Raw genomic sequence first — 14,411 nt, forward strand, 5'->3', positions numbered from 1 at the left:
CGACAGGGAGCGGCTGGCCAAGCGAGGAAGATGGGCAGGCTAAAGTCATGGAGCATGGCCAGGTGTCACAGAAGCAGTGGGGGACAGAGGTTGGCCCCGTCACATGGCCACACAGAGGTCATTGGTGGGACCTTGGCCAGAGCCACTTCCTAGTGTGGTGGGGGCAGAAATGTGGCAGGGAGTTGAGGTGGACTCAGAGGAGCTTAACCGCAGATCCAACTCTCTCTTCCCCAGTGGGGTTTTCGGGGAGCGGCTTCCGCTCCGTTACTACCTCTCAGCTGGAATGCTGCTCAGTGGCCTTTTCACCTCACTCTTTGGCCTGGGATATTTCTGGAACATCCACGAGCTCTGGTACTTTGTGGTCATCCAGGTATGAGTTACCATCTTGCACTTGGGCCTGTGTTCCCATCTCGGGAAGGACCTGGGAGACTGCCGCTCACAGCGGATGGGAGCCTGTGTTCCTGGCTCCCTGTCTGGTGCTCTCTATTACACTGCACTGGGTTCCACCTCCTGGTCCTACTGCCCCCGCATTTATTCACTCAGAGAGTTGGCCTTGAGCACAATGCCGTGGTCACTTCTAATGCCTGAGAGGCTTGGTCTCTGCTTGAACAATCTTGAGCGAGAGAAGCCAGCTCATGACACTGGGGAGGTGTGGCATGTGTGTAAGGGAAGGGCAAGGTTTGTAGTGTGGGGTATGGAGGGCTCCTTGGCCATAAAATTGAACCTCCTCAGCCCAGAGTGGTCAGAGCAGGGAGCCAGTTGCTCAGCCCAGGTCTGCTCCCACCCTCCCTCCCCTCTCCCTGCAGGTCTGTAATGGACTCGTCCAGACCACAGGCTGGCCTTCTGTGGTGACCTGCGTTGGCAACTGGTTCGGGAAGGGGAAGTGAGTGTGACAAGGGAGGAGGAGTGGGAAGGATTGGGAGGGCTGGGGGTCCCGAGCTGGTCACTGTGGCCTCTGATGTGATTTCAGAGGGAAGGGTCAGAAAGCGGCCTCTGAGTTGCTGTTCACATGCTTAGCAGTGGCTAAAAGCAGGACTGATTTTCTCAGTGATGAGGCTTTAACCCATAGAGCAGGCAACCTTAGTTATGCTTTTTTCTAATAATAGATGAATTTCTATTTTCAACAAAGACAAAAAGCCTATAAAATGTTTTCCCCCCTTAATTGGCTTGTGTGCAAAACAAAGTTGCTTCGGAGAAGGGATTTTCGACGTTGGCACTACTGACTTTCTGGGCTATTGGACCCTTGTTTGGGGACTGTCCTACCACTGCAGGCTGTTTAGTAGTAGCCTTCCTGGCATCTGCTCACTGGATGCCGTAGCACACCCCGAGTTGTGACCATCAAAAATCTCTAGCTGTTACCAGATGTCCCTGGTTGAGCACAGTGCTTTAGAGTGAGATGGTGGGACAGAAAAGAACGAGGGCCGGGCCCCCATGCCCTCGGTGTGGCTCGAGCTCCCATTGGCACTCACTCAGGGAGCTGGGCAGGGGGAGCGAGACCTCAGGCCCTGCAGCCACCTGCTTGACACCACCCAAGGTCTCCCACTCCTTGCTGACTTGCGGCTTTGGGGCTCAGTCTTTGGTGCCTTGGGGAAGCTGCAGTTGGCCCAGCTTTAGAGCTTGGTTGGGGCCGTTGCTATGAACAATGTGCTTTGCTTTTTACTTTTTCTCCCTCTTCCTTTCTCTCCCTCCCTTCCAGGCGGGGGTTCATCATGGGCATCTGGAATTCCCACACATCTGTGGGCAACATCCTGGGCTCCCTGATCGCCGGCATCTGGGTGAATGGGCAGTGGGGCCTGTCGTTCGTCGTGCCTGGCATCATTACCGCCATCATGGGCGTCATCACCTTCCTCTTCCTTATCGAACGTGAGTGGGCCCCTCACTCCCCACAGAGCCCACAAGTGAGCCTAGAATGTCTCGATTTCTGGGAGAAGGCAGCTAGATCTACTGGAAAGATTGCTGGTCACAGAGTGGGAGGACCAGCCTTGAGACTTTGGACAATCTCTCAGAGCCTTTATTTTCTCATTTGTAAAATAATAATAGTAATAATAATGTCTATTTTGTAGGATTTTTGCAGGCTTAACTGAGACACCATAGTTAAAATGCCTGGCCCATAGTAGGTGCTTGGCAAGCACTGGTTGAATCTGAGAGGTGTGAGCAAGGAAGGTGGAGTTGAAGGGACATTTTTACAGTGACCAGGCTCTCCACTTGCCGCAGGTGGCTTTGTGCACTAGCCAGGCCAGGTATGAGAGCCACTCTGTAGCTAAGAGTACTAAAGTCCAAGAGGCAGTAGTGACACAGCTGGTTGTTAGGAAAGCCAGGCCTAGAAAGCTGTCTCCTGAGCCCCAGGCCCTGCTCCCTTCTGCTGGGACACACACTGGCCACCTTAGGAGTTGGAGGTGGGGCCGGTTCCTGGGATGTCTTAGACCCAGTGCGAGGTGAGGGCCTGGCAATCACCTTGGGATTGGGGGGGGTTGGGAAGCTTCTTAGAAGGCAATTTTTTTTTCCAGACCCAGAAGATGTTGACTGCTCCCCTCCTCAGCACCATGTAAGTGTGAGCCCTCCCAGCCCCATCCCTGCCCTCCAACTCCATCCAGAGCGCTGGACGCAGAGAGGCCTGGGGAGCTAGAGCAGAGAGTTCTGGCCCTCACTGACCTCACAGACCCAGTGCTAGGCACATGGGTTGGCCCTACAGCCTGATGGGTCTGGCAGGTCAGTCCAGCCCGAGATGAACATGTGCCTCCCCATCCTGGGGGCCAGTGTCTCTTGCCTGGGCTGCACCTTCAGCTGGTGGGAGGCAGCACACAGACGCACCCACATCAGGGCTCGTCTCCTCTGCTCAGGGTGAGCCAGCTGAGAACCAGGACAACCCTGAGGACCCTGGGAACAGTCCCTGCTCTATCAGAGACAGCGGCCTTGAGACTGTGGCCAAAACCTCCAAGGGGCCATGCGAAGAGCCTGCTGCCATCGACTTCTTTGGGGCGCTCCGGATCCCAGTAAGAAGTTTGTGGAATGGAGGAAAGAGAGGGGCTCTCCATATTTTTCTGTTGGCGATGAGGAGATGGGGTGCTTGGGTGATCTCTTTTTCTAGAACTTCTTTATAGGGGAGATGTAAGCTGGGCAGCCTGCCTGGGGAGGGCAGTGTGGGAGACTTGTCTCGAAACGACCTTGCACAGTGGTCATGTTGCTTTTATTGGGACTGGATGTGTTGGAGGCTGCCTTGTGTGGCAGGTAATGGAAAGTACTGGGGTGGTGCTGAGCACCCCTCGGGGCCACCACTGAACCCAGGACCTCTGGACCCCTTCCCATGTGCCCCCTGTTGCACTCCCCAGGGCGTGGTCGAGTTCTCTCTGTGTCTGCTGTTTGCCAAGCTGGTCAGTTACACCTTCCTCTACTGGCTGCCCCTCTACATCTTCAATGTGGGTAAGTCCAAGAGAAGGGGAATGAAGGGGCCTCTGAGGAGGCAAGGCCACCTCTGGTGGGAGAGGAAGCCCGTCGTGGTGATGCCTGTGATTCCAGTATATAGACAGAATTCCTGCTGAACCTCTCCTAGAGTGAAAGGAGCTTGATTTAGTTCTTTATTTAAATGAAAGCTAAACCCAGCGCACTACCCCCTAGACCCTGACCCCAGCCACCTTCCCTCCGTTGGAACTGAGCTGAGGATTAGGAACTCAGAGCTCTGTTCTGCAATTCTTGCTGTCTTCTTCTCTAGCCCTTAGTGTAGGAGAAGCCCCCTCCAGGCTGCTTGGCTCATAGGTGGTAGGGTTGGGAAGTGCTAGGAAAGGCCTGCCTGCCGGATCCGTCCCCAGTCCAAGGAAGAGGGCCTGATGAGCGACCCCACTCCTTGTAGCCTGGTGGTGACCATGGTGGTCTCCCAGTGGGACCTCATGGGATTGATGCCCCTATGCCTGGGTCTGCTGGGCTGCACTGGTGTTCTGCCCTGTCTCACAGACCTACTCCCTGCTGCCCCTGCGCAGGGATGTACAGATGAGAAGAGATCACTTGAAAAAGGATGTTTCATGTCCACCTGGCCTGGGTCTCGGCTTTTCCATAGGTCGGGCTACCAAAGAGCAGCCCACCCCGCCCTGCCCAGCCCCCAGGAGCCTCCAAGCTCCACCAGGGCTGAGGACCTCTCACCCAGTACTGCTCCCCTCCCTCCCAGCCCTGGGGAGGAACAACAGCGCCTTGCCACACGTTGTGCTTGCTCTGAACAGGATACTGTAGGAATTACTCATGGCCAAGTCTCAAGCCGTAGCTTGCCCTGCAGCTCTGTCGGGGCCTCTCTCTGTGACAGTGTGGAGTGCTAGGGCAGCTTCTTGGACACCGTGACTCTTTGTTTTGTGGCCTTGGTGCTGACTTCAGAGTATGAGGCAATCTCGAGGGTGGGGCTACAATCTCGGCTTCTGGACATTCCTTTTTTAAAACATGGAGCCAAGGCCTGTTACCTGAGGCCCCTGTGTCCCTGCAAGTCTCCTTCCTGGCTCTGTGTATGAGCACAGCCTCAGGTAAACGGGGGGAGCGCCTAGTGCTGCTAGGGCCCCAGTGAAGCAGAGAAAGGGCTGGGCTGAGCCTCAGGTTGCGTTCCAGGGGAAAGGTGGCCACGGGACAGCAGGCTTGGGGGCCAGATCCCAGGGCTTGCCAGGGAGGGCTTGTTCTGGGAGGTGAAGGTCATCCTGCAGGGGAAGAGGGCACTACAGGACGGGACCAGGAGGGCATCTGTCCAAACTGCTGCACTCTCACCCTGTGGCCCTGGCCAGCCTGCTCCACACGTCCCTAGCTCTTCCTCGGAAAAGGGGGCAGTGGCCTGGATCATGCTCTGCGGGGCTTCTAGCTGTGACGCTCAAGGACGTTCGTCCTGAATCCCAGGTCTGACCACATACCTGTGTTTTCCACAGCTCACTTTAGTGCCAAGGAGGCTGGGGACCTGTCTACACTCTTTGATGTCGGTGGCATCATAGGTGAGGCCCTGCCCTGCTCTGCCAGCAGTCTCCCTTCCCCTCTTTTCTTGTGGGGTGCAGGAAGAAGTGACAGGTCCAATGGGCTATGACCCGGGTAGGTGGCACCAGAGGAAAAATGGCTCCTGGGTTTATTCTCAGTTCTGCTCCTGCCTGGCTGGGTGGGCCTAAGAAAGATGCCCTTTTGTTTGGTCTCCAGTAGTGATGGGCACTAGAGGAAGGGGAGGGCTGCAGACAAAGCAGCTCTGCTGGTTCTTGCTGGCAGGCCCAGGCCAGCACTGGGCACAGCTGGGGTGCCAGGTGAGGGGATGGGTGGTCCTGTCTGGGAGGCAGTGTGTGAGTGGGTGTGTGTTCCAGGCGGCATCATGGCCGGGCTCATCTCTGACTACACCAATGGCAGGGCCACCACTTGCTGCGTCATGCTCATCTTGGCTGCCCCCATGGTGCGTATAACCTCGAGGGTAAAGTGCAAATGCATGTGAGCAGGAGCCTGTGTGGGCCTCTGGCCTGTGTGCACGTCCACGTGTTACACACATGGTTGTCTCTGTGTACACGTGCACGTGCATCCCTGTGCGCACACGGGGGAGGAGAGGCGAGGGTCAGCAGAGGCACCTTGGAAAAAGAGCCAGACTGCAGACTTTAGAGGGAGATTCATGACTGTTTGGCCTTGGTAGAGAAGGAGACCACCTCCTAAACGTCTTGATCAAGGAAAGAAGAGATTGAGGTTGAATCTGAGAGAAGACTGTTGGGAGAAAGGGAGATGATAGAGTACCACGTTTTAGGCCGTCCATCCTGGGACATTTAAAGACCAGAGAAATCTGGGTATGCGAGGGAAAAGGAATAGGATGCCTTCAGGGCAGGAGACGGTTGTTCCAGACCTCAGGGCTCCAGGCTGGCAAAGGGATTCTGGGTGACTCTGCCTCTCCCCTCTCCTCTCTCAGATGTTCCTGTACAACTACATTGGTCAGGACGGGATTACCAGCTCCATAGGTGAGGAGGAGGTTGCAAGTCCTGCCAGGCCATGGGAAAGGCACTGCCTTGGGGGCCCCATGAGGCCAGCCCACGTGGGGGCACTGGCAGGTGGAGGGGCTGGGAGGGCTGAAGGCCAGAGGGTGCTCCTGCCCTGGGGCTGGGGCTGTGGGTGGTGCCTCCTCTCTGACTGGGCTGTCTCTGTGCCGTCCCAGTGATGCTGATCATCTGCGGGGGCCTGGTCAACGGCCCATACGCGCTCATCACCACTGCTGTCTCTGCTGACCTGGTAAGTGGGGCCACCTCCCGAGGGCCAGGAACCACTCTGGGGGCTTGGTCATGGCCACCATCTCCAGGTCCATTTCCCACTGTCTCCCATCCCGCAGAGGAGAAACCATCAAAGTCCTTCAGAATGTACCATGGGCCCCTCTCCTCTCAAGCCCAGACCCCAGTCACCACCTTCCCTGAGTCAGCCCCTCTCCTGTCCTGGTTCCGCTCCTGCAGCCGCTTGGCTGGGCTTTCCCACTCCACTGTCTCTCTCCAGGGCACTCACAAGAGCCTGAAGGGCAACGCCAAAGCCCTGTCCACAGTCACGGCCATCATCGACGGCACCGGCTCCATAGGTCTGTGACTCTAGCTCTGTTGTGGGCCGGCCCCTGGGCATAGTGCCCTCCGGTGGGCAGGGGAGGTGCAGGTCCCCCTGCTCACGAGGCTGTGCTCTATTCAGGCGCAGCTCTGGGGCCTCTGCTGGCTGGTCTCATCTCCCCCACGGGCTGGAACAACGTCTTCTACATGCTTATCTCTGCCGACGTCCTAGCCTGCTTGGTAAGAGTCTTGGGGTACACAGATAGGTATTGAGGGATGCTCCGTCCTGCGAGGCTGCAACCCTGGAGGTCCAAAGCATTGGCCATTGGGGGTTCTGGGGTAATGAGAGCAGCTGCCCTTTGCTCGGAAGCACTCTCCCTTCCCCCGAGTGACCCCTTGCCAAATGGGAGTGTGTCTCTCCCCCTTCTCCACTGCCAGTCCACGGGTCACCTGGCGCTGGGCACTCAGTGCTCAATGCTAACGGTGCCCTCCCTTCCCTCTGCGCCTTGTGCTCCACAGCTCCTCTGTCGGTTAGTGTACAAAGAGATCTTGGCCTGGAAGGTGTCCCTGAGCAGAGGCAGCGGGTGAGTCCTCCGGGGAGCTGAAGTTGCCCCCCTCTGCCAAAGCCACTTCTCATGGGAATCAGCCCAGGGCTCAGTTTCTCCAAACGCAGGCTGAGGCTCCTCCAGCCCAGACCTGAGGAGCACTGAGCCAGTCCCTGGGTGGCCCCGCCCTGCTAACCTGTCCCCTGTTGTCCCCGTGTGTCTCCATAGCTCTAGTGTGGTCCTAACCCACCAGCGATAGTATTTCCCTCAAGTCCCATGACTTTTGTGAGTATTTACTTCGAGTCTGTGACTCAAGCGCCATTTGAATGGGGGCTGCATGCAAATCCTCTGTCCTGCAGTATGACTTTTTCCAACTTTCTCGTTTTTCTCGGGGGCCACTTGTAAAGACTTTCAGCCTCAGCAGAGCATAGTGCGTGGGAAGCGTTTGCCAAGGGGTCTGAGATGCCACAGAGGTTGGCGGCCTCTTCCCTGAGGGACAGTGTCAGAACTTTGGATGTGCCCTCCGGGGACAGAGGAGGCAGAAATAGGGAAACCAGTTTCCCTCTGAGCTGAGACTGAGTTGCAAGTGCCTCCTGAAGTTCAGAAACCAAGGTCATCTGGCCCCTCTGCCTGGGGTATGCAGAAAAACAGCAACTACCAATCAAAGTCTCTGAAACAAACGTGAATCAAACATGGGTGCTGGCCTGGTGTGCTCTCTGCCTCCTGTCTGGTGGTGGTGGATGTGGTGGTGGCACCAGTAGGTTAGTGGCTGAGGCTGCACAGTGCTGGTGGTCGGATGGTGGGCGGCCCTCTCCCGCTGGGCGTCCTGAGCAGGAGCCTCGTGCTAACAAGTAGGCCGCTAACGAGCTGGCCGGAGCCGTGGACCTGGGCTGGATGGCAAACGTGAGGAGGAACCCCCTGGGTCATGGTAACCAGCACGCATCCGGGGACGCACTTCCACTTAAGGAAGACACCACGCAGGGGAGAGAAAGTGAGAGCAGGAAGACACACGACACAGGAAGCACACAGAGCACCTGTCCTGCCCTGCCTGTCCTGGAAGGGCAAAGTTCCTGTGCCTGTGCTCCTTGGAGCCAGGCCTGAGGGTGGGAGGGGAAGAAGAGCAGCGGAAAGCGAGAAGGAGTATTTAGTGAGCAACTGCTCGGTGCCTGGAGTTGTGTCTGGCTTTCGATGTGTGAGCTTGCCTCGCAGCAGCCTCTCATTGGAGGTGAGAGGCAGAGACTCAGAGCTCGGGCACAGCCTAACACTGAACCTGGGCCTGGGGGTTGTTTGCTTTTCTCTGGACTGCCACCGCTGTCCCAGGCTGGTCCTTCTCCACCGGGAGCCTGTGTGTGAGGTGTGCAGTGATTTGTCAGAGCAGACAGAGCACTGGACTTGGAATCCAAAAACCCCTGGACAGTCCCGCTTTCTCCACTCACTCCATGAGACCTTGGGCATAGCATCCAGATTCTCTGAACTACCACATCTTTATGTATGAATGGGGATGCTTATCCCTGAATACCCGGCAGAACTGACCTGAGGCTGAGATAAGATGGGATATGTGATGTTGCTTTGTAAAGCTGTCAAATGTGGCATGAACATTGTAAGGTTTTAATTTCTTTCTTTTTCTTTTTTTTTTTTTTTTGAGGCAGAGTTTCACTCTTGTTGCCCAGGCTGGAGTGCAGTGGTACAATCTCAGTTCACTGCAACTTCCGCCTCCCAGGTTCAAGTCATTCTCCTTCCTCAGTCTCCCGAGTAGCTGGGACCACAAGGCAAGCGCCACCACGCCTGGCTAATTTTGTATTTTTAGTAGACAGGGTTTCTCCATGTTGGTCAGGCTGGTCTTGAACTCCCGACCTCAGGTGATCCGCCCGCCTCAGCCTCCCAAAGTGCTGAGATTACAGGCGTGAGCCACCGCGCCCGGCCAGGTTTTAAGTATTAATGTGGCTTAATATTTCCTGCCTGAGAGGTCTAATTACAGAGAACTGAGATGAAAGCAATGACGACGGGACCCTGGGACCCTGTCTTTCCTCTCCCCAGTCAGCAGGAGCTTATGAAGTCGTCTCACTTTCTCTTCCGCCCCTCTTTCCTCTTCATGCAGGTATAAAGAAATATGAGGCCCCAGTTGGAAGAGCAGCATGGAAGGCCCCAGTTGGGTCCCCAGTGTGCTCCCCATGGGCAAGACAATGAAAACTTCCACAAGTAAGGGAGGCAACCCCTCTTAACTGAACATCAGCCAGCCCAGTCCAGACCCAGGGCTGCCTAAGGACACAGAGATTCTCCATGGGAAGGGGACTGCCAAGCATGAGGAAGTAGAAGATTCAGGGGCCTGAGCTCTGGAAGCTACAAGCAAAGGGCATGGGACTGGGGCTGAGTTGTGTCTCCATTTTGATAAGGGAAGGATATGCTCAGACTCTTGCTTGTTCAGATTCCAAGACAGAAGGCTTCACAAGGCCAAGGCCTGGAAAATGTGCATCTCTCCTTCCCATGTTAAATTTTAATCTCTGTAATCTGCCTGTATCTGTAGGTGGGCATCTCACTCCGTCAAAGGAGCCCAGCCTCTCTTTGTCCCTCTATCCATGAAACAGTCTTCTCTGTGCATTTCCCCAAGCTGGGCCCTCTTCTACCCTCCATTTAGGCCTGTTGATAGCTCCCTTACCTGCCCATCACTGCTTTCTCCAGGGCCAACACTCGGGCGAGGCAGGGGAGCTGCCTTCAGTACATAATTTGAGGGGGCACTCCCTCTTGGGCACAGGCCGGCCCTGAGTGCCTCCCTTGCCTCACTCTGATCCTGGCCCCGTAATGTCCTCAGTGGAAGGTGACTGGGGGCCAGTGCTGTGGGGAGAGTAGAAAGAGGAGTTGGCATGACTAAAAATACCAGTATGTGTATTAAGTATTTTGAGAATGAAATGCCAAGGAGTGCCTACTGTATGCCAGCTCTGCTCTAGGAATGGAGTAGACAATGGACACAAGAAGGACTTACGCCCTGAGCACAAGTGCCAGCGGTGACAAGACTGGCAAGATGTGAGGGCATGCATGGTTCATTCAGGCAGTTGCTGCAGGTGTGGTCGCCTGGCGCCATCTGCCGCTCCCTTTTCCACTTTTCTGTATCCTCCTTCCACCCCAAGTCCTGGATCACTCAGTCTTCTGGCTAGCTCTTGGCACCTCCATCTGACCCTAAAGTTGCCCATTGGCACCAATAGATTCCCTTTGACCTGCTGCACCCATGCTCATCCTTGTTGGGGCTTAGCTCAGTAGTGAGCGGGGCTCGCATGGGCTGCTGAAGTGGGGTCCCAGGACCACCAGGGGGGTAGGTTAAAGCTGCTGACCGTGGGCATTCCTGAGGGGGATGCTCAGGACACTGATGATGTATGGGCAAACTGAGAGCTTAGAGCGCCATACAAGATACAAGCCTTGCATTTCCTGGGATGTGGTGGCTGGTGCATTAGCCAGATACACACCCTTCCACGCTGAAGCAGGCTGCACAGGCGCCAGTGGCAACCAACAGGGAAGGCTCCTCCTGCCTGCAGTCACTTCAGCTCTGAGCGTAGGAGTCAGCCAGGGACTTCCAAGTCCTCAGAGCCCACAGGGGCAAGAGCTATACTCTGGCCTTATGTTCAGCATTCACGAAAGCTGCTCTCCGCTGCTCTTTGACATTGAGAATGAAATGAAATTAGTTATTCATTTAATTTAACTTCACATTTGGTCTCAATTAAGCTTAAAATGTTCTTCCTTATAGATGCTCCAATAGCACTTGTAATTAAGGAGCTTAAGGAGAAGCTGTGTTGCTTACATGAGCCACTAGATGGTGACCCAATCCCATCATACAGCCCAGGGTGGGCTGTGGTTCCATCCTGCTTCCCAGAAGAGAGACAGGAGCAGGCGCCTTTTGACTTTTCAGACTTTCAACTTGCTTTCTTCTTCAGAGGGCAGGGGAAGAGGAATGGGTCTCTCGAGGTCTTCTCTTCGCCGGCTGCACTGCTTACTAACTTTAAGCCTGTTTCGTCATCAGGAAAATGATGACATTACCTACCTCATAGGATTGGTATGAAGGGAGACAAACATCGTCATCACACTCCTGCCCTTGGAGAACTTGTCTAGTTAGGGGATAAGTAGGAAAATACACGGCGACAGTGGCTCCAGGTGAGAGCTACGCTGTTCATTAGTCCAGCCATGCAGCAGGAACAGGGCTGGCGGGAGGGCGATTCCGGGGGCAACGGCAAGAGTCCTTCTTCCTTATGAAGGCAGAATTCTCAGGACTTGGATGATTCATTTGATAAGGTAGTGAGGGGTAGTGGAAGAGGGAGGAAGTTAACATGAATACTTATCCAACTCCTACGATGTTAGGCCTTAGAGACTGAAAACCAAACAAATGGCATTGGCTCCTACCGGCAGGTAAGTGTAGCACTAGATACATGCAAAAGGCATTGTGGGAGCTCAGGGTCTGGCCTCAGAAATGAGGACTTAGGCTGTGGGTAGGGAGTTGGGAAAAATACCGAAGGTTGGCGGAACCCCAGCCCTGAGATCTGCCTGTCTGCACCCATCTCCCAGGTCCCAGGTTGCTGGCCCTGTTTGGGCAGCTCTGGGCACAGCCTGTTCACCAGAGGCCTGGTACCTGCCTTCTCCCTGGGTCTCAGCACTCACACGGGGCCAATGCAGGAGCATTACGTTAATTAGTTATTCATTTAATTTAACTTCACATTCGGTCTCAATTAAGCTTAAAATGTACTTCCTTATAGATGTTACAATAGCACTTGTAATTAAAAAGCAATAACTCTCTGCGTTTCTCCCTTAGAGATCCACTGGGAAGCTGGGCGAGTGTGTGTGGGGTGGCTTGGGGAGGAGGAGGAGGCAAGAGGCAAAGAAAAGAAAGGGAAAGAAGCTCTTGGTCGGTCCTAACACCATGAGGCCACAACTAAGACTGAGGCTGGCAGGAGGAACTCAACACGTCCTGGGTGTCTGAGTGGGGGTGGGAGAGTTGCTGTTGGGAATCCTGAGACGTAACAAAGGAGCAGACCTCCTACTGAAAGGTGTGGAGGTAGGGAGGGTGGCCGATGGGGGTGGAAGGAGGCCATGCTTAGAGTTACAGAAGGGGCCCTATATTCTGTGGTAGGTACAATGTGCCCCCACAAGATGTCCACATCCTAATTTCCAGAACCAGTGAATGTTACCTCACATGACAAATGAGATATTTGCATATGTGATGAAGGCTCTTGAGATGGAAAGACTGATGGGGTGGACCCAGCGGAATCAGGGCTCCGTGTGAATCAGAGGGAGGCAGGAGTGATGGGGATAGGCAGATGCCGCTCTGCTTATCTTGAAGACTGAGGAAGGGTCCACCAGCCAGGGGGATGGGGGTGGCCTCTAGAAGGTGGCAAAGGCAAGGAAAAGGGTTCTCCCGAGTCTCCAAAGCCTTTCCTTTACCCCCTGAAACCCATTTCTGGTTTCTGACCTCTGGAGCGATAAATGTGAATTGTTTGAAACCAGTAAGTCTATGGCAATGTTACAACAGTGATAGGAAATTGATAATATTCCCAGTGTAAAACTGGGGTATGACCAGTTTAAAGGCAGGAAAATAACCACAAGCAAACAAAAGAAATCCCCAAAGCTTAAAACAAGTGAAGGGGCTGGCCTCGTAACAGTTAGGCACAGCGTAAGGGCTACTGTGTGACGACCTCACCCAAGAGTTCTCCGAGGGCAGGACTTGGACTAAATGCACAGACTGTATCATCCCCAGCATGATGTGATGAAAATGATTAAAAACACACTTTCTCATTCTGTCTGTGGCACTGAGCCTGATTTCGATCCCAGCTCTCATTTCTTTGGTGGCAGGAAACTGAGAAAAGGTCGGGGAAGCGGGGGTTGCGGGGGGGATAGGGACTCAGAATTTTTTTTTTTTTTTTTTGCATAAACGGTCACCACCAATAATCTGCTAGAGACAGAGGTCAAGTAGAAAACAAAACAAAAATTCCTAGTGTGTGGCTTTGATTCTGCCACTGGCACCTCTGAAAACCAACCCAGTCTCAACCTTCCAGCTGAATGGTGCTTACAAGAGAGGTGGCCGTGTTCTTGAAACTTGAAACCCTAGTCTACTAGCAGCTCAGCTGTTTAGTAGCTCTGAGCAAGGGGAAAACCAAAGTCTAACAGCAGAGACCTGCCAGAAACACGGGGCTAACGCGTGAAGCTCTCTCTGAGGCCTGCGTGCCTGTTCACGCTTTCCCCCAGACTCCTGCACAATTCCTAAGGTTCTGCTTTTTCCACCAGGCTCAGCCGCTTTTCCTTGGTATTTCTATCAAGTGGATTTTCACTGCCTGCCCTTGCCCCTCCTTTTCCTTCGAGTTTATCGTATGGAGCGACACCCTGTAACAGAAAGTAGTCAGGCTCGTAGACTCTAGAGCCAAACTGCCCGACTTCGGATCCTGACTCCTGTTTACCACCCTGTGCCTGTTCCCCATCTGTGAAATGGGGATATGAAGAGTACCTACTTCATAGGGCCAATATGAGGAAGACATAGTACTGACAACACACTCAGAAAAATGCCTAGCATATGTTTGCTAAATGTAACAAAAATTGTTATTTTGACATGTGGAACCCTAGACTTATTTCCAAGTATTGGGATGGAAATAGAGATTAAAGGTTGAACTTTATGAACTATAAAATCTCTTCCAATCCTGAGTTCTTATGCTCCTATGAGGATAATCAACACTTTTCCAGATTCGTTTCCATACGGTTCTGATTCTCACATCTGGAAATTCATTTCTATGTAACAGCCAGATATTAAAGGTTTAAGCAAAGGAATGATGATTGAATGTTTGTTATTTCTACTAAAAATGATCATTAGAATCCTTTAATGAAACTTTTACCTTTTTGGGTATGTGTTAGGAAAATGTCAGGTAAAAATAGCTAAGAAACACTATTAACCAATGTAAAAATAAGGAGTTACTTGAAAGCCAAAAGTGATCTTTAAACTATTTGAGAAATGAGATGTCAGGAATCCTGATGTCAAGTTGGAGCCCCACTTCTAATTAACTGTGAAACTTTTTAAATCCCTTGTCCTCTCTGCCTGTTTCTCATCTGTAAAATAATCACAGCAGGTTTCTTTACACATTGAGCAAAAAATAAACCAGAAACACTTCAACTGCAACAACCATGAAATAGAGTTGATACTAAAGTTTCTGTTAAATAACAGAACAAAAAATGGATTGCTTTATGTTAGAATAAAAACATTTAAAAATAAATTGGATGCCCTCCTTCCAGGATGGAGAGAGGAAGACAGTCTAGACACCTCACAGCCTAGTTCTCTGATGGGCTTACTCCACCAGGACTAGTGCTTTACACCCTACAGGCTACATGCTGAATGAAC

At 53.2% G+C, this 14,411-nt stretch overlaps 1 protein-coding gene across 11 annotated transcripts in view; it reads left to right on the top strand.

Annotated features, from left to right (window-relative positions):
* Positions 1 to 12,826, top strand: part of SLC37A2 (solute carrier family 37 member 2) — a 28,674-nt gene extending 15,848 nt beyond the window's left edge. For 4 of the 11 annotated variants that reach the window (XM_065529191.2, XM_005580046.5, XM_005580050.5 and 1 more), the window contains 15 exons: positions 235 to 370; positions 807 to 883; positions 1,697 to 1,863; positions 2,508 to 2,545; positions 2,841 to 2,993; positions 3,330 to 3,420; positions 4,893 to 4,955; positions 5,310 to 5,395; positions 5,894 to 5,942; positions 6,137 to 6,210; positions 6,466 to 6,544; positions 6,649 to 6,746; positions 7,026 to 7,090; positions 7,280 to 7,336; positions 9,150 to 11,827. In XM_065529191.2, coding sequence (XP_065385263.1) covers positions 235 to 370; positions 807 to 883; positions 1,697 to 1,863; positions 2,508 to 2,545; positions 2,841 to 2,993; positions 3,330 to 3,420; positions 4,893 to 4,955; positions 5,310 to 5,395; positions 5,894 to 5,942; positions 6,137 to 6,210; positions 6,466 to 6,544; positions 6,649 to 6,746; positions 7,026 to 7,090; positions 7,280 to 7,310 — 1,207 coding nt within the window. In that variant the 3' untranslated portion in view covers positions 7,311 to 7,336; positions 9,150 to 11,827. Of the gene's footprint in view, positions 1 to 234; positions 371 to 806; positions 884 to 1,696; positions 1,864 to 2,507; positions 2,546 to 2,840; positions 2,994 to 3,329; positions 3,421 to 4,892; positions 4,956 to 5,309; positions 5,396 to 5,893; positions 5,943 to 6,136; positions 6,211 to 6,465; positions 6,545 to 6,648; positions 6,747 to 7,025; positions 7,091 to 7,279; positions 7,337 to 9,149 lie in introns of all 11 variants that reach the window. The other 7 variants (XM_074015552.1, XM_005580047.5, XM_074015553.1 and 4 more) reach the window with 2 other exon arrangements.
* The last annotated feature ends 1,585 nt before the right edge of the window (positions 12,827 to 14,411 follow it).

Source organism: Macaca fascicularis, chromosome 14 (assembly GCF_037993035.2).
Source record: "Macaca fascicularis isolate 582-1 chromosome 14, T2T-MFA8v1.1".
Classification (NCBI taxonomy): Eukaryota; Metazoa; Chordata; class Mammalia; order Primates; family Cercopithecidae; genus Macaca; species Macaca fascicularis.